Raw genomic sequence first — 25853 nt, forward strand, 5'->3', positions numbered from 1 at the left:
CACTGCTCATCCTGGATGTTATATTGTTTTGATATCTTTTTTAAAGTTTATATTTTGAGAAATAAATATGTTGAATTGGAACATTTTGAGATTTTATTATTAAACAAATTAACATTTATTACCACATAAACAAACGCAAAAGTACCGAAAATTGGTACCGTTGAGTACCGATACCGATTCCCAGGTACCGGGTATCGGTACCGTATCGGTTCAAATGTGAAAGGTACCCATCCCTAGCCTTACCTGCTTGTGATAAGCAATGTATGTATAGGCCCATTGCAAAAGAGAATCTGGCAAGGCACAGCTGACCTCTAAATTAAATTGCATTCAAAGTTGTCTTATAAAGGTTGTAGAAATGTGCAGAAATCATAATCATCCACTGCTGTTTTAAATACTCTGGAGAAGGAATGGTACCACTGGTGCAATGACCAAGTATTAAAAGGCCCCAGCAGAGACCATCTGCAGTGGTGTCAAACTCTGCAGGAATCCTTTGCTGTGCAAAAATTAACATCAGCTTTTTCAAAGCTGGGGGGAAGAACCACATCTGCAGCCAGGACTCACATGATTGGCCTGCTTACAATGGCACACTGGAGAAACAGTATTTAAAAAAAAAGTTTGCTTTACTATATTTATTTAATAGTTCATATGACAACACAATTATGACTAATTAAAATTGCTCTTTGCAACATGTGTAATGTCATTTTCATCTATGCATCATGTTTTTCTTGCAGTTTTTTTCTGGTTTCACAATTATGATGTAGCACTTTGGAACAAAGATACAAAAAAGGAGACCAAAAGCTGAGGCTAAAATAGCAAAAATATGGACAGCCACTGTGTATTTCCCTGCTGTGCTCACATATACCGGAATAAAAGTGACCCATACTGCAAAGAATATCAGCATGCTGAAGGTGATGAACTTTGCCTCATTAAAATTATCAGGCAGCTTCCGAGCCAAAAATGCCATTAAGAAGCACATGCAGGCCAAGATGCCGATGTATCCAAGAACACACCAGAAACCAGCTTCTGAACCAGTAACACATTCAATGATGATGGTGGAACTGTAATCTGTGTTGTTGTTGGCATGAGGTGGACTGGTGAGCAACCACACAACACAGATTATCACCTGAGAGAAGGAAAATACAGGAAGTTAATTTTCATTTAACATAGTTGAAAAAAACATTTATCAAGTTGACTTCTGGAAAATGTTTCACCTGAACAGCTGTTCCAAAAAGTACACTGGCTCTCTGCTGGTAGGGTCCAAACCACTTCATGACACGACTTCCTGGCAGAGTGGACCTAAAAGCCATTAGGACCACAGCTGTCTTGGCCAGGAGGCATGAAATGCAGAGGGCAAAACTGATCCCAAATGCTGGATACCTGATACGGCAAAGCCAGTCTGAAGGCTCACCAATAAACAACAGGCCAACAAGGAAACAGACCGCCAGAAACACTAAAAGAAGGAAGCTCAGTTCCATGTTGTTGGCCCGAACCAGTGGTGTGTCTTTGTGTGTGAAGAATACAACAAGGATGGAGAGTGAAATACACGCTCCGAGGACAGATACAACAGACAACACAATACCCATTAACTCATGGTAAGACAGGAACTCAATAGTCTTTGGGATGCAGAGATCTTTGGCTTTATTGGGCCATGTGTCCTCTGAGCAGCGAGAGCAGTCTAAAGAATCTGGAGACATGCAGAGAAGAGACATTTTTTTGTTTAGAGATGCCACACAAGCAGTTTATAAAACAAGAGAAAAGATGATAAAAGCTGAACAAAACACACCAGTTGTATTACTAACTTCTCCCTCAGCACAGGGGACACAGTCAAAACAGCAGATAGGTTCTCCCTTTCTCCTGGTGACACGGGAACCTGGAGGACAACTGTCGCTGCATACAGACCGGGAAGCCTGAGAGGCAAAGTTCAGCCACTCAGAAAGACACTGATTTCAATCAATATTCACCAGCGCCTCTGCTTTGCAAAACTTGTTTCTGCATATTTAACATAGTGCCTAAAAAAGTTATGTAATTCAATGTGATATATAATAAAGTCGTGTTAACTAAAATTGATCTCAACTTTTACCCATTCACAAATGGAGCTATTGACATGGTAATTATACTTAACCACAGTGGCCCTGAGAATCAACGCACCACAAATCAAGAAAACACATCCTAAGCAATAAAATTCAAGCAAATTAAGAAGACATCACCAATTTGACAGCACATCTTCAACATTTAGGGGAAAAAATTGCTATAAAAAAGAAAAAAAACAGCCAAATATCAGCCATTTCAAATATGATAACAAACTATACCCGGTTAATTGTTAAACAGGCTCACATTATATTCCTAATTATTACATTACTACTTACTTTCAGAACCCATAACAGGACAAACAAGTTAAACTATCGGTAGATTTTGCTGACATATAATGAAACCTATCAATTTGTTTAATTTGTTAAAAGTAACTGCTGCCTCTTTTTTCTTTACAGAAAGTGTCAGTATACTTTTTTTTTTTTTTTACTTAAGAAAAGTTATTTTCCTGTTTAATGAGATCATTAGAAAATGCAGGATAATAACAAGCAAATGGATTAACAGCAGATATATGCAATAATGTTTAAATTTTGCCGTATTTAACAGAATTGAAAAAACCAAAAACATTTTAGCTGATTTTTTAACACCACTAACGGGACGCCAACTTCAATAACATCATAAGCCAAAACACATCGCAACTAAAGGTGTTTTCCAGTCTGTACTATCTGTAGTGTGTTTTGTCAAGTTTTGTGTATTTTCAGTATTTTTCTGAATGCTGTGCATGTATTGTCAACCTGGTGATTATGTTTTCTTAATTTGCTGTTTGTTGACCTCTGAGGGCCACAAACAATATTGGAATATTGATGACTGTTATGTTTACAACATTCACATGCAATTGGTGTCGTCTTGAAAGATTATATGAGTGACATTTTATTCTGTTTAACAATAAAGTACATTGCACACTAAAAAGAACAAAATAGTTAATGTGTTAATCAACAGTTCATACAACAGCCTAAGGGGTGAACATGGTCTCAAGCCTGTTTGCAGAGAACACACCTGTTTCCCAACAGGCCACTGAATCACTGAGTCATTTATGACCAGGCTGCGTCCAGAAGGAGAAGAGGCGTCATAGGAACCCACTTTTACCAAATGTAGTGAGCCGTCAGGCATCCTTTGCCAGTTCATGAGGTCATAATAAGCAATGGGGTCACCGTTTTGATCAAAGCTGATTCTCTCTCCAAGTGCAGAAAAATGAACACCCTTCATGTACTGCACTAGCTGACAGAGGAAGGAAAAACATTATCAAAACACAAAAAACGGTGCACTTTATTTATTTCCCATTATTTAGTGAATGTTTACTTAGGAAGAAAAATATTTCAGCTACAATTAGCCTCACCTGCCAAGGTTTAACATTCTTTGGGTCTGCACAGCTGCCGTTCAGGAAAGGCCCCTGTCCGACTACACAGTTACTCATATCTTGCAAGGCGTGGGCCACCACATACACAGCCTTGTAAACATTATAGGACACTCGTAACTGTGTCACATCAAAATAAGGAGAGTAGACATCATTTAAGTCCTCCGTCCCTTTACATGGCAATCTGTCCTGGTAGTTGTCGCCCCTGTGAGAGTGGCTGTTCACTGACCCGTTCAGTCGGCAGTTAAACAACTCTTCCCAAAATTCTGTGAAGAAAGCTGATTTGTGAATGTTGTATGGTCTGAGACCAGCCAGGTGTTCTTTCAGCCCTGGAATCACATCAGCTCTCTGGATGGCAAATCCTAGTGTTCCAGCCAGCAGATCTCCAAACTTTTCCCAGAGCGATATGGCACTGGCCCAAGCCTCACTGGCGATCCACTGCAGGCCGGTTATATTCCGACGTCTGACCTCTCTCAGGATGCTCTTCATCTTGGATTCACCACAAAAGTTAATGATGACTTTTGAGGATGACATCTAAATAGTAAAAATGTAGGTAAAGATTATTCAGTATTACAATAAAACCTTACAAACTTTGGCATCTATAGCGTGAAATTGACCCTTTCTTGAAACAATTTAAGAAAGGTTAAAAATTATAATATTCATAAAGGTGTACTTATTGCAGGAGAACGTGTTATTTTGGTTGTATGAAAAACTTTTGACATTGACCCACAGGGAGGTACCTGAATAATATCAAGCAGCTCATCTAGAGCCTGCTGACTCAGGACTACAGGGTAGAGGTGAGTGTAGGCAGCACACACACCGTACTGCACCGACTCCTGCAGGAAGAGCTGGGCGGCAACGCGCCCATAATCGGATTCCAAACCAATGACTCCAACCCAAGTCCAGCCAAAATAACTAACCAGCTGAGCTAGGGCTCTGACCTGGAAGGTGTCACTGGGCATGGTGCGCATGAATGTGGGGAACTCCTTTTGGTTACTCAGACAGCTGCAGGATGAAAAATAGCTCACCTGGAATTATACAAAGCAATAATTAACCTTCTGCACACTTTGGCTCACTGAACAGGCTGTTAAACAAGCATCAAATTTCTCCAAACAATACCACCGTCATTACAAGCACTCAGTGGTGTAGAGTTTCCCCTGCAATAAGAGACCTGGCCACTGAGTGTAGTGTAAAAAATGGTTAACATACAATAAAACTCACATAATACTGGATTAGGATTATGTGTTTCTCAATTGTTTGAAAAATCCATCAACTTTCCAAAATTTTTGGAAAACTAAAGTTTGGACTGTTGACTTTTTAGGGAACTTAGCTTTCACATGACAGCAATGACATGAAACTGTATGGCACTTCATAGAGAAACCAAAATAAGACTGCTTATAGATTGGCAAAAGCACATTATTAACATTATGACAACAAAAGTGCACATATTGTCAGACACCGCCACTCACCAAGGGGATGTGGAAAGAACCCAGGCTTCTTAGCAGAGCCATAGACACCGCTGAGGAAGCGTCTCCTATGATTACGGGGGACACAGTGCTTTTTATGGCAGAGCATCCTAAATAACTACTGTTTCTTTCCCAATTATTTTTGACACTGATGTCTATCTCAGGCTGTCCGTTCACCAACAGCAAAGCTGCTCTCAGAGAAACAGGTATGTGAGAACAGCTGTCACGGATGTGGAAACCCAGTTTTAGATGTGGCAGCAGATCACTGCGCTGGTTGATTTCTGTGATTGCAAAAGTCATAGTCTGCATCCAGCGCAAGGTACGAGAGTTGAAACTGTAAAGAAAAAAGTTCTTCACTCAGCACATACATATACATCTTTTTAAATGTCTTAAACACAAATCTACAAGAATGCAATCTACTATGTAGTCCATAGGCCAAATACTATCAACTACATTCACATATTCACTCACTATTTATACATATAAACCGCTGGTTTGGTTGTATATGTTGGGAGAGAAGACACAGGGCTGTGATGTAGAGGGAATAAGCCCCCTATAACTACATCTCCATCTTCATACAGACTGTTTTTCTCCTCTTCACCCAAGAAAATACAGTTATCCAGAGGAGCAGATGAGCCAGGTTTGGCCCCAAAGAGAAAAAGAAATGTAAGAAGATTTGCAGCTGGCACTGCCATGAGTGAATAAACAAGAAGTAGCTTCCCTTTCTGGTAACATACAAATGACTATGATAATTCAGTACACATCTGATTTATATAATGTAGTTAGCACAAATAACTCTGAGGGTGCCGCCCATTATTACCAAAGACTTATGAGTTAGACTCATCCAGTGTGCCTCAGTGCCTGAGCAAATTTAATTGACTTGGGTCAAAATAAGGACACACCTCATATTTTCAATTTATTTTATGCTTTACACCGAATAGTTGTCTCCTCATTGAGTTTGTTGACCTGGCGGTCTGTTTCCTTGTTGGCCTGTTGTTCATTAGTGAGCCTTCAGACTGGCTTTGCCGTATCAGGTATCCGGCATTTGAGATCAGTTTTGCCCTCTGCATTTCATGCCTCCTGGCCAAGACAGCTGTGGTCCTAATGGCTTTCAGGTCCACTCTGCCAGGAAGTAGTGTCATGAAGTGGTTTGGACCCAACCAGCAGAGAGCCAGTGTACTTTTTGGAACAGTTGTTCAGGTGAAACATTTTCAATAAGTCAACTCTATGAATGTTTTTTTCAACTATGTTGAATGAAAATTAACTTCCTTTATATTTATTCTATCAGGTGATAATCTGTGTTGTGTGGTTGCTCACCAGTACACCTCATGCCAACAACAACACAGATTACAGTTCCACCATCATCATTGAATGTGTTACTGGTTCAGAAGCTGGTTTCTGGTGTGTTCTTGGATACATCGGCATCTTGGCCTGCATGTGCTTCTTAATGGCATTTTTGGCTCGGAAGCTGCCTGATAATTTTAATGAGGCAAAGTTCATCACCTTCAGCATGCTGATATTCTTTGCAGTATGGGTCACTTTTATTCCAGTATATGTGAGCACAGCAGGGAAATACACAGTGGCTGTCCATATTTTTGCTATTTTAGCCTCAGCTTTTGGTCTCCTTTTCTGTATTTTTGTTCCAAAGTGCTACATCATAATTGTGAAACCGGAAAAAAACTGCAAGAAAAACATGATGCAAAGATAAAAATGGCATGACATTACACATGTTGCAAAAGAAATCTGTGTAATGGAAGCAATTTCAATTAATTGTATCTGTTTTGTTATGTGAACTATTAAAGATGTATGCCTTGAAATTAAACCCAAATTCCATGATAATTAGGTGATAATTAGAAAGCAATTTCTTTGAAATCACATCTACATTTACCTCAAAACTCATGGAAAATTAACCCTCCACCATTGAATAATTGACCATTCGCAAAAGCTCCTCCCCATTTGTTACTGTTGCTATATCCCCATCAAGCTTCCAGGACCGTCAGCAGCTGTGGTGCTGTTTTAGCCAGTATTTTTGGGATAATACCTCCTCAAGGTTGATGTTGAACATAACGTCCCTGTTGGGACGTTATGTTCAACATCAACATATACATTATAGGGCTGTACACTGTTTTTGTATAGCACTGGTGCGACAGACGTTGATAGTTTTGTAGCACAACCCACAAAATATTTATCATTGGTGTAATTATAGTTAGAAACACCTCATCTGTAGTTTACACTCTAGAAAACCTGTAAAATGAAATGTCACTGGTGCACAGATGGTAAATCATCCATAGCACAGACTGATGTAGCATGTGCTATAGGCTATCTGTATTTTTTTTACTGTACTGTGACTTATTGTGAAGGACTGAATGAAGACTCTAGTTTCACACCACTTAATTAATTGTCAACATAACATGGCCATTTATATTAGTAATGGGAAATTTTGATAGCATGTTAGCCAAAAGCCGGCCGATGTGCGATTCAGTGATGCTAGCTATTACCCCTGTACAGTCCTGTATTATGTTAGGCTCATGGCAACATTGCTAGCTATCTTAGCATGCTAATTTTACAGACGGTGTCATTAACATAAGTTTGTTGGACTAGTTCTGCACTAGTAGTGGAATACTAGTTGATATCTCATCTAAAATAGCTAGACAATCATTAGTTAGCTCATATTTGCCAACTAGCAGCTTAACTTGGAGCAGACATATAGTGTCTGTTGATCTTCGAGATATAAAATTGGGAGTGGGGTCTCCCACACTGTTTAATACAACGCTCCTCTTGGTTTTTGAGTTTTGGAAAAGGGGAAAAAAACAACTCCTCCTGCTAAACTCTGAGGGTACCTGTTGTGAGATTTACAAACCCTGTATACACACCATTTCCACAGAGCTCAGAGCTAAAAGCTTGACGGACCTTCTTCTCTTAGGAACAGTTGCTAAGATATGATTGGACGACGAGCGTTCGCGGGAGGAGTTTTGCAAACAGTCAATTATATTCTATTTCCTTATAAGCAGGTAAATAGCTGATCATTTATTTAATACATTCCAGGAAAGTAATACAAAGTTAGGCCCACTGTTTCCTCTACCTAATTAGCAAGCCAATTCTTTGAAATTTATTTGAAATAACCACCACATAACTGTATTATTCAATATTCCTAAAATAAGTTGATAATAAGCTTGTCATTTATTTTATATAGTTCTACCAACTTACTTGTTTTGCATAATTAGCTTCACATGTAAAATATAGAGGAATTATGTGACTTTCTAATTAGTGTAATATGAGATTTATTTTGTTCACAATTATTTTTAAGTAGGCCCATTTTCTTGTTTTCAATTTACTTAAATAATATGATTGATTTGGGAAATGTTTTGAACTTTATTATTTTAGCCTAACTATTGTTTATTTAATTTGGAACTCGTTTATTTTCTTTGTGGCATTACTTTTGGTCTTTCGGGGTGAGAGGTGATGTTCTTTTCTTGGGCATGTGTGTTGTGGTTGTTTTTCTGCACGCCTGAGTAAACAATGGAAACGTGAACTGGTCTTCGAGTTTTGCTTTTTACCCACTTAAAAGTAATTTATAAATGCAAAATTTACCATCAGCTTTTTCAAGGCTGGGTGGAAGACCACATCTGCTGCCAGGACTCACATTATTGGCCTGCTTACAATGGCACACTGGAGAAACAATATTTCAAAAAAAAGTTTGCTTTATTTTATTTATTTAATAGTTCATGTAACAACACAAATATGATTCATTAAAATTGGTCTTTGCAACATGTGTAAGGTAATTTTCATTTTTGCATTATGTTTTTCTTGCAGTTTTTTTCTGGTTTCACAATTATGATGTAGCACTTTGGAACAAAAATACAGAAAAGGAGACCAAAAGCTGAGGCTAAAATAGCAAAAATATGGACAGCCACCGTGTATTTCCCTGCTGTGCTCACATATACTGGAATAAAAGTGACCCATACTGCAAAGAATATCAGCATGCTGAAGGTGATGAACTTTGCCTCATTAAAATTATCAGGCAGCTTCCGAGCCAAAAATGCCATAAAGAAGCACATGCAGGCCAAGATGCCGATGTATCCAAGAACACACCAGAAACCAGCTTCTGAACCAGTAACACATTCAATGATGATGGTGGAACTGTAATCTGTGTTGTTGTTGGCATGAGGTGGACTGGTGAGCAACCACACAACACAGATTATCACCTGACAGAAAAAAAATACAGGAAGATAATTTTCATTCAACATAGTTGAAAAAAAACATTTATAAAGTTGACTTGTGGAAAATGTTTCACCTGAACAATTGTTCCGAAAAGTACACTGGCTCTCTGCTGGTTGGGTCCAAACCACTTCATGACACGACTTCCTGGCAGAGTGGACCTGAAAGCCATTAGGACCACAGCTGTCTTGGCCAGGAGGCATGAAATGCAGAGGGCAAAACTGATCCCAAATGCTGGATACCTGATACGGCAAAGCCAGTCTGAAGGCTCACCAATGAACAACAGGCCAACAAGGAAACAGACCGCCAGAAACACTAAAAGAAGGAAGCTCAGTTCCATGTTGTTGGCCCGAACCAGTGGCGTGTCTTTGTGTGTGAAGAATACAACGAGGATGAAGAGTGAAATACACGCTCCGAGGACAGATACAACACACAAAACAATACCCATTAACTCATGGTAAGACAGGAACTCTATAGTCTTTGGGATGCAGAGATCTCTGACTTTATTGGGCCATGTGTCCTCTGAGCAGCGTGAGCAGTCTAAAGAATCTGGAGACATGGAGAGAAGAGAATTTTTTGGTTTAGAGAAGCCATGCAAACAGGACAGTTTATATAACAGGAGAAAGGATGATAAAAGCTGAACAAAACATACCAGTCTTATTACTAACTTCTCCCTCAGCACAGGGGACACAGTCAAAACAGCAGATAGGTTCTCCCTTTCTCCTGGTGACACGGGAACCTGGAGGACAACTGTCGCTGCATACAGACCGGGAAGCCTGAGAGGCAAAGTTCAGCCACTCAGAAAGACACTGATTTCAATCAATATTCACCAGTGCCTCTGCTTTGTTATGCAAAACTTGTCTCTGCATATTTAACATAGTGCCTAAAAAAAGTTATGTAATTCAATGTGATATATTAAAGCTGTGTTAACTAAAATTGATCTCAACTTTTACCCATTCACAAATGGAGCTATTGACATGGTAATTATACTTAACCACAGTGGTCCTGAGCTGCACCACATGCACCACAAATTAAGAAAACACATCCTAAGCAATAAAATTCAAGCAAATTAAGAAGGCATCACCAATTTGACAGCATATCTTAAACATTTAGGGGGGGAAATGCTATAAAAAAGAAAAAAAAAACAGCCAAATATCAGCCAATTCAAATAAACTATACACTGTTAATTGTGAAACATGTTTGCATTATATTCCTAATTATTACATTACTTCTTACTTTCAGAACCCATAACTGGACAACCAAGTTAAACTATCGGTAGATTTTGCTGACATATAAATTAATCAGTTTGTTTAATTTGTTAAAAGTAACTGCTGCCTCTTTTTTCTTTACAGAAAGTGTTTTACTTTTGAAAAGTTATTTTCCTGTTTAGTAAGATGATTGATGAGAAGTATTTTTCTGAATGCTGTGCATGTATTGTCAAACTGGTGATTTTGTTTTCTTAATTTGCTGTTTGTAGACCTCTGAGGTCCACAAACAATATTGGAATATTGGGTCATGTTTACAACATTCACATGCAATTTGGTGTCATCTTGAAATATGAGTATAATATATGACATTTTCTTCTGTTTAACAATAAAGTACATTGCACACTAAGAAGAACAAAATAGTAAATGTGTTAATCAACAGTTCGTACAACAGCCTAAGAGGTGAACATGGTCTCAAGCCTGTTTGCAGAGAACACACCTGTTTCCCAACAGGCCACTGAATCACTGAGTCATTTATGACCAGGCTGCGTCCAGAAGGAGAAGAGGCGTCATAGAAACCCACTTTTACCAAATTTATTGAGCCGTCAGGCATCCTTTGCCAGTTCATGAGATCATAATAAGCAATGGGGTCACCGTTTTGATCAAAGCTGATTCTCTCTCCGAGTGCAGAAAAATTAGCACCCTTCATGTAGTGGACTAGCTGACAGAGGAAGGGAAAACATTATCAAAACACAGAAAATGGTGCACTTGTATTATTTCCCATAATTTAGTGAATGTTTACTTCGGAAATTAATTATTTAAGCTACATTTAGCCTCACCTGCCAAGGTTTAACATTCTTTGGGTCTGCACAGCTGCCGTTCAGGAAAGGCCCCTGTCCGACTACACAGTTACTCATATCTTGCAAGGCATGGGCCACCACATACACAGCCTTGTAAACATTATAGGACACTCGTAACTGTGTCACATCAAAATAAGGAGAGTAGACATCATTTAAGTCCTCCGTCCCTTTACATGGCAATCTGTCCTGGTAGTTGTCGCCCCTGTGAGAGTGGCTGTTCACTGACCCGTTCAGTCGGCAGTTAAACAACTCTTCCCAAAATTCTGCCAAGAAAGCTGTTTTGTGAATGTTGTATGGTCTGAGACCAGCCAGGTGTTCTTTCAGCCCTGGAATCACATCAGCTCTCTGGATGGCAAATCCTAGTGTTCCAGCCAGCAGATCTCCAAACTTTTCCCAGAGCGATATGGCACTGGCCCAAGCCTCACTGGCGATCCACTGCAGGCCGGTTATATTCCGACGTCTGACCTCTCTAAGGATGCTCTTCATCTCGGATTCACTACAAAAGTTAATGATGACCTTTGAGGATGACATCTAAATAGTAAAAATGTAGGTAAAGATTATTCAGTATTACAATAAAACCTTACAAACTTTGGCATCTGTAGCGTTATATTGACCCTTTCTTGAAACAATTTAACAAAGCTTAAAAATTATAATATTCATAAAGGTGTACTTATTGTAGGAGTATGTGTTATTTTGTTTGTATGAAAAACTTTGCATACAGTGGGGTACCTGAATAACATCAAGCAGCTCATCTAGGGCCTGTTGACTCAGGACTACAGGGTAGAGGTGAATGTAGGCAGCACACACACCGTACTGCACCGACTCCTGCAGGAAGAGCTGTGCGGCAACGCGCCCATAATCAGATTCCAAACCAATGACTCCAACCCAAGTCCAGCCAAAATAACTAACCAGCTGAGCCAGAGCTTTGACCTGGAAGGTGTCACTGGGCATGGTGCGCATGAATGTGGGGAACTCCTTTTGGTTACTCAGACAGCTGCAGGATGAAAAATAGCTCACCTGGAATTATACAAAGCAATAATTAACCTTCTGCACACTTTGGCTCACTGAACAGGCTGTTAAACAAGCATCCAATTTCACCCAACAATACCACCGTCATTACATGCACTCAGTGGTGTAGTTTCCCCTGTAATAAGAGACTTGGCCACTGAGTGTAGTGTAAAAATGGTTAACGTACAATACAACTCACATAATACTGGATTAGGATTATGTGTTTCTCAATTGTTTGAAAAATCAATCAACTTTCCAATATTTTTGGAAAACTAAAGTTTGGACTGTTGACTTTTTAGGGAACTTAGCTTTCACATGACAGCAATGACATGAAACTGTATGGCACTTCATAGAGAAACCAAAATAAGACTGCTTATAGATTGGCAAAAGCACATTATTAACATTATGACAACAAAAGTGCACATATTGTCAGACACCGCCACTCACCAAGGGGATATGGAAAGAACCCAGACTTCTTAGCAGAGCCATAGACACCGCTGAGGAAGCCTCTCCGATGATTACGGGGGACACAGTGCTTTTTACGGCATCACATCCTAAATTATAACTACTGTTTCTTTCCCAATTGTTTTTGACACTGATGTCTATCTCAGGCTGTCCGTTCACCAACAGCAAAGCTGCTCTCAGAGAAACAGGTATGTGAGCACAGCTGTCACGGATGTGGAAACCCAGTTTTAGATGTGGCAGCAGATCACTGCGCTGGTTGATTTCTGTGATTGCAAAAGTCATAGTCTGCATCCAGCGCAAGGTACGAGAGTTGAAACTGTAAAGAAAAAAAGTTCTTCAATCAGCACATACACATATATATATACATCTTTATAAATGTCTTAAACACAAATTTATCAGAATGCAATCTACTATGTACTCCACAGGCCAAATACTATCAACTACATTCACATATTCACTCACTATTTATACATATAAGGTGCTGGTTTGGTTGTATATGTTGGGAGAGAAGACACAGGGCTGTAATGTAGAGGGAATAAGCCCCCTATAACTACATCTCCATCTTCATACAGACTGTTTTTCTCTTCTTCACCCAAGAAAATACAGTTATCCAGAGCAGCAGATAAGCCAGGTTTGGCCCCAAAGAGAAAAAGAAATGTAAGAAGATTTGCAGCTGGCACTGCCATGAGTGAATAAACAAGAAGTAGCTTCCCTTTCTGGTAACATACAAATGACTATGATAATTCGAGACACATCTGATTTATATAATGTAGTTAGCACAAATAACTCTGAGGGTACCGCCCAGCATTACCAAAGACTTATGAGTTAGACTCATCCAGTGTGCCTCAGTGCCTGAGCAAATTTAATTGACTTGGGTCAAAATAAGGACACACCTCATTTTTTAAAATGTATTTTATGCTTTACACTGAATAGTTTTCTCCTCATTGAGTTTGTTGACCTTTTGACCTCATGCACTTTGTACATACATCAGCAAATGTAATATCCTGTAAGGAAGTGATTCACAAACATTCACACCTTCTCTTCAGTTCCACTTGTATTGGAATTAAAAAGTTAGTTTGTATCAGGTGAAATACTGGATTTAACCCATAAACACCAGCTTGTAGACAATTAATCCACAATCAAAATTCAAGGACTGATTATGCAATTTCACATATAGTAGCTTCTGAAAAGATATATAGTATATAAAGTCCATCATTGAAGAAAAACTGAAATACATTTAAGCTATGCAATCAGAAACATCCATTACATTACATTCAGAAAATAAAAGCATGAGTATGAAAACTACTCGGCTGCCTTTTCATGTATGAGCACTTAAAAATAATACAAATTTAGTTTAATTTATTCCCCTAACACATCTAACACTCACACAATGCACAACTTACATAGAACATAAACACAAAACTCTACATAAGATCTAACTGGCAGCTTGATTAATAGAAAACTGTCTAATTTGAAAATAAGATTGTGTTAATGAAAACTCATATATTACTCTTTTTCACATTTCTATCTATTACACAAACAGATCATTTTTGACACATACTTTATTTAGTATTGTTTGCACAACATTAGTTTCTATTTGTAATGCAGATTTAGTTGACTATTACACAGTCACACTCTGTTTGAGGGACATCGTGTTGGGCAGGACAAAAAATGCACCCCACCAAGCAATAGAATAGGAAGTGACCAATCACAATGCACCAACCTCCTATCAGGGATTTACGAGACTCAGGAGGTGACGTATGGTTTATGATCATCGCGTAAATGCTAAGCAACAGTTTTGACAGCATGCACAACAACTGCGGCCGCCATCACTAACTGTGCACAGCGTTCACCGCTTATTGTAAACAAACAGGCTTGCTAACCGTACATAAAGTGTCCGCTGCTGATCATAAACAAACCAGCATCTTAACTGTACACAAAGTGTCTGCCGACAGGGGGCCAAAAGACGGCCGGTCAAACGGCCACCAGGGACGCTCACATTCAAATTAGGGGCATTTCGGCGAGGGAGACCCGCCTCATTCCGGGTATTGGACATGTGTGTCAACATGTGTACAGGAAGAGCTGGGAATTGAACCACCAACCGTGACGTTAGTGGACAACTTGATTGCCTTAAATTGTGACCCGTGATTTAAAACAACTCAGTAAAAGGTAATAACATTGATGGTGCCATAAACTACAGCCTCAAAAAGGTTGAATCAACACCTGTTTGACACGTTTAATCCAGAACTGGTCATTAATCAGCTTTTAAATAGGATCATACTCTGTATGATGTATGATGTATGCTGTTGCACAATTTATTTTTCTTCATCTTCTAACTGACTTTAGTAAATCAGGCAGTGCTGCTGATATCCAATCCAGTGTCACTCTGTCATTAATAAGATTAACGAATGAGAAGGTCACATACTTTATATAACTTCCCAGATTCCTTGCTCTCTCTCTGTCCCTCTTTGGACATGTGCGACATCATGACTCTATTTGTGTTATTCCCCTTGCTTTACTCTCTCTGTGTCCTCATTATAACATATAACCCAATTTCCAGCTTCAGCTCTCCACACTCATCTGCAGCCAAAGTGTGCACACTTCAAAACAGCTTTCAGCCAGGCTTTGTCGCCAAGGGTGACTATGTTATCGGGGGGATCTTCCCCCTTCACTACAACCAGGAGATGCCAGACCTCAACTGCACCTACAGACCACCGCCAGTGAGGTGCAATGGGTGAGTTTGATGGATGTGGAACTCATAGCAGGAGGATACTGTTTTCAATTAAATACTGTCTGATATTGTACTGCAAACAACTCTACTACTACAACTTTTAATGAATAGATATATTTGTATTTAATATTTTGCATACAGGTATAATTCAGCCTGGAACTAAGAAAACATTCATGATTGTTTAAACTGAATTGCACAGAAAAAGTCACTTTAATGATTCATTTTATAGGTGTATAATTGGTTAATAATTTTCAAATTTCAGTTTCCTGAAAAGAACAACGTAATTGAAAATTGGAAAAATGGAAATTTGCTTTATATTACACAAGCAATTAAAGCAAAAATAAAATAAAAATAAAATAAAGCATCACCAAACACTTATCTTGGTAAGATATTAGATAAAAAGGATACACAATTTTGAAATAGAAAAAAAACAACAAAACTGTTCAGTTACTTTAAGTTGGATGCAAAAATGCAATTCATGCTAACTTTAAATTAAAACATCATCTCTGCCTTTAAATTCACCTTTAACTGTAAATCCTCACACTTGCTGCGATCAATATGTCCGTGTATGTGTGTGTGTGTGTGTGTGTGTGTGTGTGTGTGTGTGTGTGTGTGTGTGTGTGCTGGGCTACAGCTTTGACCCCAGGGCCTTCCGCTGGGTTCAGACCATGAGGCTGGCAGTGGAGGAGATAAACCACAGTTCAGAGTTATTGCCAAATTCCACCCTTGGGTACAAAATCTTTGATTCATGTGCGTATCCACTGACCGGCCAGAGGGCTTCTCTGGCTGTGTTGAACGGGCTGAGCGAGGACGAGTCCCCCATGTGCAGCGGTGCCTCTCCGCTCCTCGCTGTGATTGGGGAATCTGGTTCTGCTCAGTCTATCGTGGTGTCAAGAATCCTGCAGCCATTCAGAATCCCAATGGTGATGATGCCTCTTTTTCTCTGTAATCCCCTCAAAACGTTTGCATGTTACCCTATAATCTGTTTTACTGTACTCTTTATGTTTCCCTCTTTACACAGATCAGCTACTTTTCCTCGTGTGCATGTTTCACTGACAGAAGAAAATACCCTACCTTCTTCAGAGTAATCCCTAATGATGACTATCAGGTGAGAGTTTATTAAAGTTATATCAGTTAACTTTTTGTTTTTTAAATTTGTGTTTTAAGACCAAGTAAGTTGGCACTCTTTTCTGTTGAACCCAGGTGAAAGCCATTGCTCAGCTGCTGGTACGCTTGAACTGGACGTGGGTGGGTCTGGTGCGAGGGGACCATGAATACGGGCGCTTTGCTGTGCAAGGTTTACTGAGAGAATTGCAGGGTACAAAAGTGTGTGTAGCGTACCGAGAAATGATCCCTCTGCTCTACAATCGCCAGAGGGCTCTGGAGATCATGCAGGTAGATGCAAAGACATACTGAGTTACATTACATTACATTACATGTCATTTAGCAGATGCTTTTGTCCAAAGCGACTTACAATAAGTGCATTCAACCTGAAGGTACTAGACATAGACCACAGGAAGTTAACCTTAAAGACCCTGTTATAGCAAGTACTGATAACAAATCACTAGCGGCTGCTATGTGATAACTTTGATGTTATTTTGTCTTAATAATTAGACAATTCTGGTGGAATCTGTAGCAGTCTCTGTTGCTTTCAGACAGTTTTTTCAAGTGTGTCCAGGTTGGATCCTTTGAGGAAAAGGAAAGGGCTAATTTGCATGCACTGCTGTTTGCCAGAGTGTCTTTTTTATATTACCACTAGATGTCACCAGATTGTAAAATGTTCAAATCCTACATATAATGACTTTAAAAAATGCAATTATTTCACATTTTGTACCTGTGACTCTCGCTCAGTCACTTGTTTTTTTCCTTCTTCCTCTCTGTAAAGGTGATGCGTAGCTCTTCAGCAAAAGTGGTGGTGGTATTTTCAGCCGAGGGAGAGATGACACCTTTCTTGAGGGACTATATGAAACAGAACATCACTGGAATCCAGTGGGTGGCTAGCGAGGCCTGGGTCACGGCATCCGTCTTCACAGGGAGCGAGTATTACCCCTACCTGGGGGGCACCATCGGGTTTGGCATCAGAAAAGGTCATATCTCCAGACTCAGTGACTACCTGCAAACAGTCAACCCTCAGGTGTATCCCGATAATGTTCTGGTGAAGGAGCTGTGGGAGGCCCTGTATGGGTGCAATCCTTCAGTGTCAGCTGGATCCCCGTTGCCTCAGTGCTCAGGCCAGGAGTCTCTGTTGGAGCAGCATTCAGCCTACATGAATACATCCAGCCCTAGAGTAGCATACAATGTCTATAAGGCTGTTTATGCAATTGCTCATTCACTGCACAACCTTCTTCTCTGTCAACCAGGCAGTGGCCCTTTCCAAAACAACTCATGTGCTCAAAGCAACAACATACACCCCTGGCAGGTATATTTATCTATTTATTTTGCTGTTATTGCACTAAATTTAGTATTTTGTTGTTTTTGAGTATTTAATATGATCTTTTGGTTTTCAAGCTCCAATACTACCTTCAGGAAGTGACATTTAACATTGCCGGGGAGGAAGTGAACTTTGACCTGAAGGGTGACTCCATCCCCTATTATGATGTTCTCAACTGGCAGAGAGGCACAAGCGGGAACATTGAATTTGTCAACGTGGGGTTGTTTGATGGAACCAAGCCTGCAGGAGAGGAGCTGGTGATCCAGGAGGACAGGATTATGTGGGCAGGGCATCAGAGTGAGGCAAGCTGCTCACACTGTGTTTTTACCTTCATCAGATGCCAACTGTTGAAGTTCTGTAGGTTGAGGTGGAGGTAAGTCAGGTGGGCAGGATGAGGTGGATCAGATGTGAGTTCCTTTGCATTCTTACAGTAAAGGAGTATCAAAGGGAGCCATACAGACATGTTTGGTGATTTAATGCTTCCAGTTGTATTCCTTATGGAGCAATTTTTGTAAAATAATTATACATCTTTAATCTTTTATTTTAATGCTGACTGCATTAAAATGATACATTGCATTAATAACACAAACAAAGACACAAAGGCAGCTATATTTGAGTACTTTTATTCATCTAAATCCAGAAGGTTATGGTAAGTATTGTGCAGCCAAGTCAGTTTTTTCTTAATATTTCTAAAATGTCAAAAAAAAAAGGAAGCATTTCCAAATGTCAAAAGATCAAGAAATATCTACAAATTTGTCGTTACGTCCAAACACCATTACAAAATACAAAGATATTCAGTTTGCAGTGATGCTCAACCAGGGTTGCCAACAGAGGCGGGGGGGTACAGATGACCCCAGCCCAAGGTGCAGACAGGGTCCATGCAAAGGTCTATAGTGCCAGAATGAGTGTGGTTAAGGGCCACAATTTGAAAAATGTCCCCCCTCTGTTCAGAATTCCTAATGCCTTGCTAAACAGAAAATAGCAAAAAATCCTTATGTATTATAAAGCTAGAACCACCAAATTATTAAAAATATGTTGTTGTTTTTTGCTGGACAAATGACTGAATTGACATTTCTTCACACTCCTCTCACATTGCAATGTTGAAAGCTATTTTCTGCTCCCTAGGTACCATTGTCTGTGTGCAGTGCCAGCTGTCTTCCAGGGTCCCGGAAAGCTGTCCGTCGTGGGGAGCCTGTCTGCTGCTTTGACTGTGTACCATGTGACAGTGGCAAAATTAACAATCAGACAAGTGAGGTTTAAAACAATCTAAAAGAAAAACCCTGCTGCAAATACAATCCAATAACCATATGGTAATGTTTAAACACTGAATATTGAGATTCTCTTCTTTTTTTTACCCTCTTGCCTTTAGATTCAATAGAGTGCACATTCTGTCCCGAGGACTTCTGGTCAAACGACGACAGAACAGCCTGCATCCCCAAGAAGGTGGAGTTCTTGACCTATGATTCCTTGGGTATAGCCCTGACAGTGATCTCTGTGGTGGGTGCCTGCCTCTCTCTAGTTGTCTTTGCAGTCTTTATCTACCATAGAAACACAGCTATAGTCCGTGTGAATAACTCTGAACTCAGCTTCTTCATCCTCTTTGCTCTGACTCTGTGTTTCCTGTGTTCCCTGGTGTTCATTGGAGAGCCAACAGCTTGGTCCTGCATGCTGCGCCACACTGCCTTTAGCATCACATTTTCACTTTGTATCTCCTGCATCCTGGGGAAGACCCTGGTCGTGCTGGCTGCTTTCACTGCCACCAGGCCAGGGGACAACATCATGAAGTGGCTCGGGCCCAAGCAGCAGAGGGCCATTATCTTCAGTTGCACTCTTATTCAGGTTGTAATCTGTGCTGCCTGGCTCATTGATGCTCCCCCTTTTCCATCCCGCAACACACAATACGAACGCTCAAAGATCATACTGGAGTGCAGTGTGGGCTCCAGCTTTGCATTCTGGTGCGTTCTGGGATATATTGGTTTACAGGCCTGTTTGTGCTTTGTACTGGCTTTTCTGGCCCGTAAGTTGCCAGGAAACTTCAATGAGGCAAAGTTTATCACTTTTAGCATGTTGATCTTCTGTGCTGTGTGGTTAGCATTCATCCCTGCTTATATCAGCTCTCCTGGAAACTATGCAGATGCAGTGGAGTCATTTGCCATCCTGGCTTCCAGCTTCGGCTTGTTGTTTTGCCTGTTTTCTCCAAAGTGTTATATTATTTTACTGAAGCCAGAAAAGAATACAAAGCAGCACCTGATGGCGAAAGAAAAGAAGTAACATGCCATAAGTGCATAACTTTGCAAATATATTTGTGTTCAATGTTCAATGTTATCTAAAAATAGTTTTGACAAATTGTGATTTATTTCACATTTGTATTTACTGGAGAATTGTAAGTAACTAATATATGTAAGTGTAGTTACAAGGAGCCTATCACATTCATGTACATTTTAAAGAAATAAAGATATGTAGTGCTGACTATTCTTTGGAATTTTTGAGGCTTTCTTTTTGGAGTGATCCATGATAAATATATTATATTGCATTAGATTTGGAAATGCACTAGACACAAAAAAAATAGTAATTGAACTTTCCTGAAAGACATTTGCAAAATACTGAGTGCTAATGTATTGTAACATGAACAGACAGATATGTGTGGTGATTTTCAGCTATTTTTAAGTGTTTGTAGGGAAACAAAAAATCAAAACACGGAAAAATATTTCATCTTGTATTTTATTTCACACATTCAAATATTAAAACTTTTGACTATGAACATTTATTTCCAAAGTTTCACATTTAAAAGTGTGTGCTTCTGTTTGCTTGATAGACACATTAAATGAACGACAACCTAAATGTAAAATTCATGTGAGAAACTTTCCAGTCAAGCCTTTCTTTATGTTCCTCTGCGGCTGGAATAAAATGATGTAGCATTTGGGCACAAAAATACAAAGTAACAGTCCAAAACTGGAGGCTAATATAGCAAATACTTCCACTGCCACAGTGAACTTCCCAGGAGAGCTGACATAAGCTGGGATGAAAGAAATCCACACAGCCCAGAAGATCAGCATGCTGAAGGTGATGAGCTTCGCCTCATTGAACCTATCGGGTAGCTTCCGTCCGAGGAACGCCAGTAGGAGGCAGATGAAAGCCAGTAGCCCAATGTAGCCAAGGACTAGATAAAATCCAGGAGGCCATGGCTCTTTACACTCCACAACAATCTATGTATGTCCAACAATAAATTAAAACAGATTTTATTAACACACAATTTGCATCAGTGTGTGAAATGACTCATTTTAAATATTTACAGTTTCTTTCTGATCTCAATAACAAACATTAAAGCCCCTATGTGTAGGATTTGAACATGTATGGCTTTGGTCACCCCTACTGGTAGTATCAAAAAAGACACTGTGAGAAAATGTAGTTCTTACTTTTCCAGTTGAGGCTTGGTAGTTTGGGTTTTTGTAAGGGAATGGAGGTGCGCCTAAAAGCCAACCTGCGCAGAGACAAACCTGATGAAAGACAGAAAGATAATCAATTCTCTAACAACACAAACAAAAATAAAATACTCATAACTTGACATCAAAATTTGTGATAGCCCTTCGACCTGAGGAGCTGTAGTGCAGAGGATCAGAGTCCTCTGTTGAGTGGGACCAAACAGCTTCAGAGCCCTTGAACCAGGTGCATTAGCCCGGAAAGCCAAGAGTACCACGATGGTCTTCACGAGGAGGCAGGACAGACAGAGGACAAAGCTGATCCCGAACGCTGCCTGGCGGAGCCTACATGCCCACACAGACGGCTGGCCGATGAACACCAGAGAACACAAGAAGCAGAGTTTGAGTGACAGGAGAAGCAAGAAACTTATTTCTGAGTTGTTGGCCTTGACGATCGGCGTGAAACGGAAATGGTAAAAGACAGCCGTGACGATGGTTGTCAGTACGACACCTAACAGTGTGAGAGCAACCAGGATGATGCCCATGGTGTCGTGGAACGACAAGAATTCCTCGACCCCTGCCACGCATTTCACCTTGTCCCTGTCCGACCAGTAATATTCAGGACATTTTGTGCACTCAGTGGAACCTTTGGAGACACAGTAGACACACTGCTTAAACACTCAAACTTAACACAATAACAGTTTGCATTGATGAATACACAAAAAAGAATGGGCTACCAGTCTGGTTGCTGATCTCTCCATCTGCACAGGGCAAACAATCAAAGCAGCAGTGGGGCTCTCCTGGACGTCTGGCCTGCCTGCTGCCAGGGGAGCATGGAGCACTACACTGAGATACAGGTACCTGAATAAGACAAGGTAGAAAAATTATACATCAATATTTGCTTTTCTGCTGATTAGATATTTGGCGGAACAAAGAAAAAAAAACAGCAATAATTAACTTAATAATTTATTAAAAATCACCTGTGACTGTCCTTTTGTCCACACAATGCTGCCCTGTTCTATCTGCAACTGATGTCTCAATGGAGCCGAACCGTCATAGCTTCCCACTTTAATAAATCTAGACACAACATATATCAGGTCAGACAATATGTGTAACTCATTTGTATCTTAACTCAGCTGAATGCTTAAAAAGCCACATTGCACATAAAGACCTCAATCATGTTTAATTTTTTTGTCTCAAATTAAAATATTCCACCTTATTTCACCCTTGCTGTCCTTCTGCCAGTTAATGATGTCATAGAGAGGGACCGGCTCTCCATTGGAGTCAAAATATACCTTTTCCCCAAACTGGTCAGTGAAATTTACTGTCTTAATGTGATGCAGCAACTATATGGAAACAGGAAGGGGAAAAAATTGCTAAGACAACAGGCCAGGAGAATTATGCAAAAACTTAAATAATTCCAGAATTAAAATAAAAAAATGGATTGGAGTGGTTTGACGTACCTGCCTGGAAGTAAATGATTTATGATTCTCACACATTCTGTTATGTCCAGAAGAATCACAGTTCAATAAAGTGTGCAGAGCATGGGCGAAAGCATATACAGCTTTATACACATTATAAGATATTCTGACCTGAGAAACGTCAGTGTAGCTGCTGTCAGTGAACGTCAGATCCTCTAAACCAGTGCATACAGGCTTTTGAGCTGCAACTTTATAGGTTTTATCAGCTGACCCCTTAAATGAGCTTGTGTTTACCACAATGGGTCTGACCGTGGACCCAGAACTGTTTTGAGAGTCTGGTTTGTAACCAAAAGCATCCACGGCATCTGCATCATTTTCTCTGGATCGGCCTCCTCTAAATGCTAGCCTGCAGCCAAAAAGCTCTTCCCAGAACATGTTGACAAATGCCATTCCAGGTTTGGGAGCGGGGTAGACATTCAACAGGAACTCTTTCAAGCCGGGGATCCTGACTCCGGGGAAGGAGAAGCCCAGAGTGCCCTCTAGGAGCGGGTGGAAATGGGGTGAGGTCAGAAGGCTAGCAGTCACCCAGGCTTCACTCGCTACCCACTGGATCCCTGTCACATTTCTCTGAGACAGCTGGAAAAATAAGGCATACTTTGAAACCTCTGAAATTATTATTCTGATCTATCTCATTCTCATATATTATTTTAAATCCAACAAAATGTATAATATCGTATGCCTATGCATATCCTTAAACTGAGATATAGAGTGCTTACCTCTAACAGCAGATCCAGCAGCTGTCCCTCTGTGGCAAAGACCACCACTACCTGTGCAGTTGATCTCTGCAGCCTGTCTGCCATTTCTTGTATCTCAGCTGCTGTGGGTGATTTTGGGATTGTCAGATGAAATGCCACACATCCACCTTGTTCTCTAAATTGATTAGAAAATGCTTGAATGCCATAATGGCTGTAGTCATCCTGAAATATATAGAAAAAGGTTTTGTAAATCATGTTGTTGTGTTTAACTGACTAATTGCAGGGTTAAAAAAAAGAAGAAGTCCTGATCTCACCGTGGTTCCTATTGTGCCCACCCAGAGCCAGCCTGAGAAGGTGACCAGCTGAACAAGACCTCTAACTTGAAAGAGATCACTCGGCACAGTCCGCAAGAATGATGGGTACATATGCTTGTCAGTGAGACAGGTACAAGTGGCAAAATAACTCACCTATAGGGAGATAAAGTTAACTGTATTGAGAGAAGCCAGGAACAAAACCTTATCAAACATGGTTGCATGATTAATCACAAAAACAAGTGAAACTACTATTTCAAAATAAAGTACCGTGCATGTGTCTGCCATTCATTCCTTTCTTACCAGTGGGAGATTAAAAGGCCCAAGAGTGTGAGCTACAGCTCTTGTAGGGGAAGAGGATGCAAGACCGATCACAGCAGGCACAGGAGAATCGGCCAGACATGAGGGCAGAATTTGAGATCCTGTACTCTTATTTATTCTCCCCCTTGTTTCCTTTCCTTTTATATAATTTCCATTATTTCCAATACTGTGAGGCAATACTTCACTAATTTCAGTGGGCCTATTTTTCACTGTGCTCAGCAGCCTTTTCTTTTTTGTGTTTTCATCTGTCTGTTCTTCTCCCCCCTTTGATCTATTACCCCTGTCTTTAGGCATATTGAATCTTTTTTCAGCTTTTTTTATTTGTTTCACCTCACTCATCACAGCTTTGGTGTGACTGACTAAAGACAATAGAGCTTGCAGGCTGGTGTGGACATGGTCACAGCTGTCCATAATCCGGTAGCCTAGTGTTACACCTGGTAACAGGCTTGAATTACGGTTAATTTCCTCCACAGCAAACACCATGGTCATCATCCAGCGGAAAGCTCTGTGGTCAAAGCTGCAGAGAATTGAATAAAGTTGAATGTAGTCTATGTTATTAATCATGAGGCAGAAATCACAGCACAACATGAATCAGCATGTGAACGGAGTAGGAGTGTACAGGGAAATAAATAAGTGTAACTACAAGGAGCCTATCACTGTCATGTATATTTTAAAGAAATAAAGATATAAAGTTATTTGTGAGGCTGAGTTTGTTGGAAAAATGCTGTCTGTTGATTTTCTTCCCTGCAATACCTTTGGGCTTTAGACTTATTTTAGAGTGCTAATGTGTAACATGGTCAGACAAATTCCAATTTTATTTTCAGTTATTATGTAGGTGTTTGTATAGAAACACAGATTTCCATGAATAAATACATAAACAAGGCTTTTAGATCATGGTCTAGGGAAGCACATGGAGGGCAAAGGAAAAAGCATGACACAGGGTAGTAAAGAAATATGCACAAATATGCACAAAGATCACCATGATTACAGTTGGGATTGCCTAAATCCACTGTGTCAGTTGCTTATACCAAGATGTTAATGATGATTCTGTAATAACCAGTGCAGTCACATGAGGTCAGATTACATACTGTGTTTGTGAGAAACAGTTTAATATCTCTCATAGGCCCCTCTGCAGTGGCACTCTTGTGACTCTCAGGAAAAAAAGGGCTTACATGTTCAACAAATGAATTGAGGCAGGTAATCATTCCTCATTTTCAAAGATCTGTGGTTTAAAGAAGTCACAAAGCTGAGCCTTAATGATTCTGCTTAGGTTCTCAAAATCCTAAAAGGCACAGACCCCCACCACATACACCATATATTGTACCTGTCATATTAACTTAGAGTAATGAGACAAACTCTGAATGTTGCTCCTTGAAGCAGGTAACACAAATCAAAACACAGAAATCATACTATCACAGCATGTGAACAGTGTAAGAGCGTAATAGAGATATGATCACAGCGAGAGAAAATTATCTAAGTCTGAAAAGAGACATTTTTTATTAAGTCAAATATCAACAGCATCCTTGCGCTTACCCACTACAAGGTGTGAGCTGAGGTTTGATGTGGTAGCTGTGCTGTGGCTTCGGAGCCACATAATGCAGAGGGAAAAGCCCTCCGATCACAACATCCCCTCCCGACTGCAGGGCCAAAGGCTCGCTGTCTGCCAATTTCACACATTGACGTGAACTGGAACCAACATCACTCACTCCCTCCATCGCCAAACCGCTTGGCTTCTCTGCAATAGTCTCTTCTTCATTCACTAAACCTCTCTCTAAACTTAGTTCTGCCCTTTCCTTCACA

At 40.1% G+C, this 25853-nt stretch overlaps 1 protein-coding gene across 1 annotated transcript; it reads right to left on the reverse strand.

The window, feature by feature from the left end:
- Nucleotides 1–718: 718 nt before the first annotated feature.
- LOC131969890 (uncharacterized) lies at nucleotides 719–24560 on the reverse strand (the record flags this gene model as incomplete). The annotated part of the gene is made up of 34 exons (XM_059331117.1): nucleotides 24396–24560; nucleotides 24036–24161; nucleotides 23736–23888; nucleotides 23443–23643; nucleotides 23027–23302; nucleotides 22709–22900; nucleotides 22461–22591; nucleotides 22226–22322; nucleotides 21983–22106; nucleotides 21419–21891; nucleotides 21243–21323; nucleotides 20689–21032; nucleotides 19437–19614; nucleotides 19182–19283; nucleotides 18956–19034; nucleotides 17916–18001; nucleotides 17449–17508; nucleotides 13127–13380; nucleotides 12647–12980; nucleotides 11921–12208; nucleotides 11171–11722; nucleotides 10831–11052; nucleotides 9779–9902; nucleotides 9203–9675; nucleotides 8704–9113; nucleotides 6950–6980; nucleotides 5400–5633; nucleotides 4912–5259; nucleotides 4183–4470; nucleotides 3425–3976; nucleotides 3085–3306; nucleotides 1784–1907; nucleotides 1212–1684; nucleotides 719–1123 (listed from the first exon to the last, which is right to left on the reverse strand). Coding segments are annotated over exons 1-34 (8187 nt in total), but the record flags the coding sequence as incomplete, so codon positions are not given.
- Between the last annotated feature and the right edge of the window lie 1293 nt (nucleotides 24561–25853).

The sequence above is a fragment of the Centropristis striata genome, chromosome 4 (assembly GCF_030273125.1).
Source record: "Centropristis striata isolate RG_2023a ecotype Rhode Island chromosome 4, C.striata_1.0, whole genome shotgun sequence".
NCBI lineage: Eukaryota > Metazoa > Chordata > Actinopteri > Perciformes > Serranidae > Centropristis > Centropristis striata.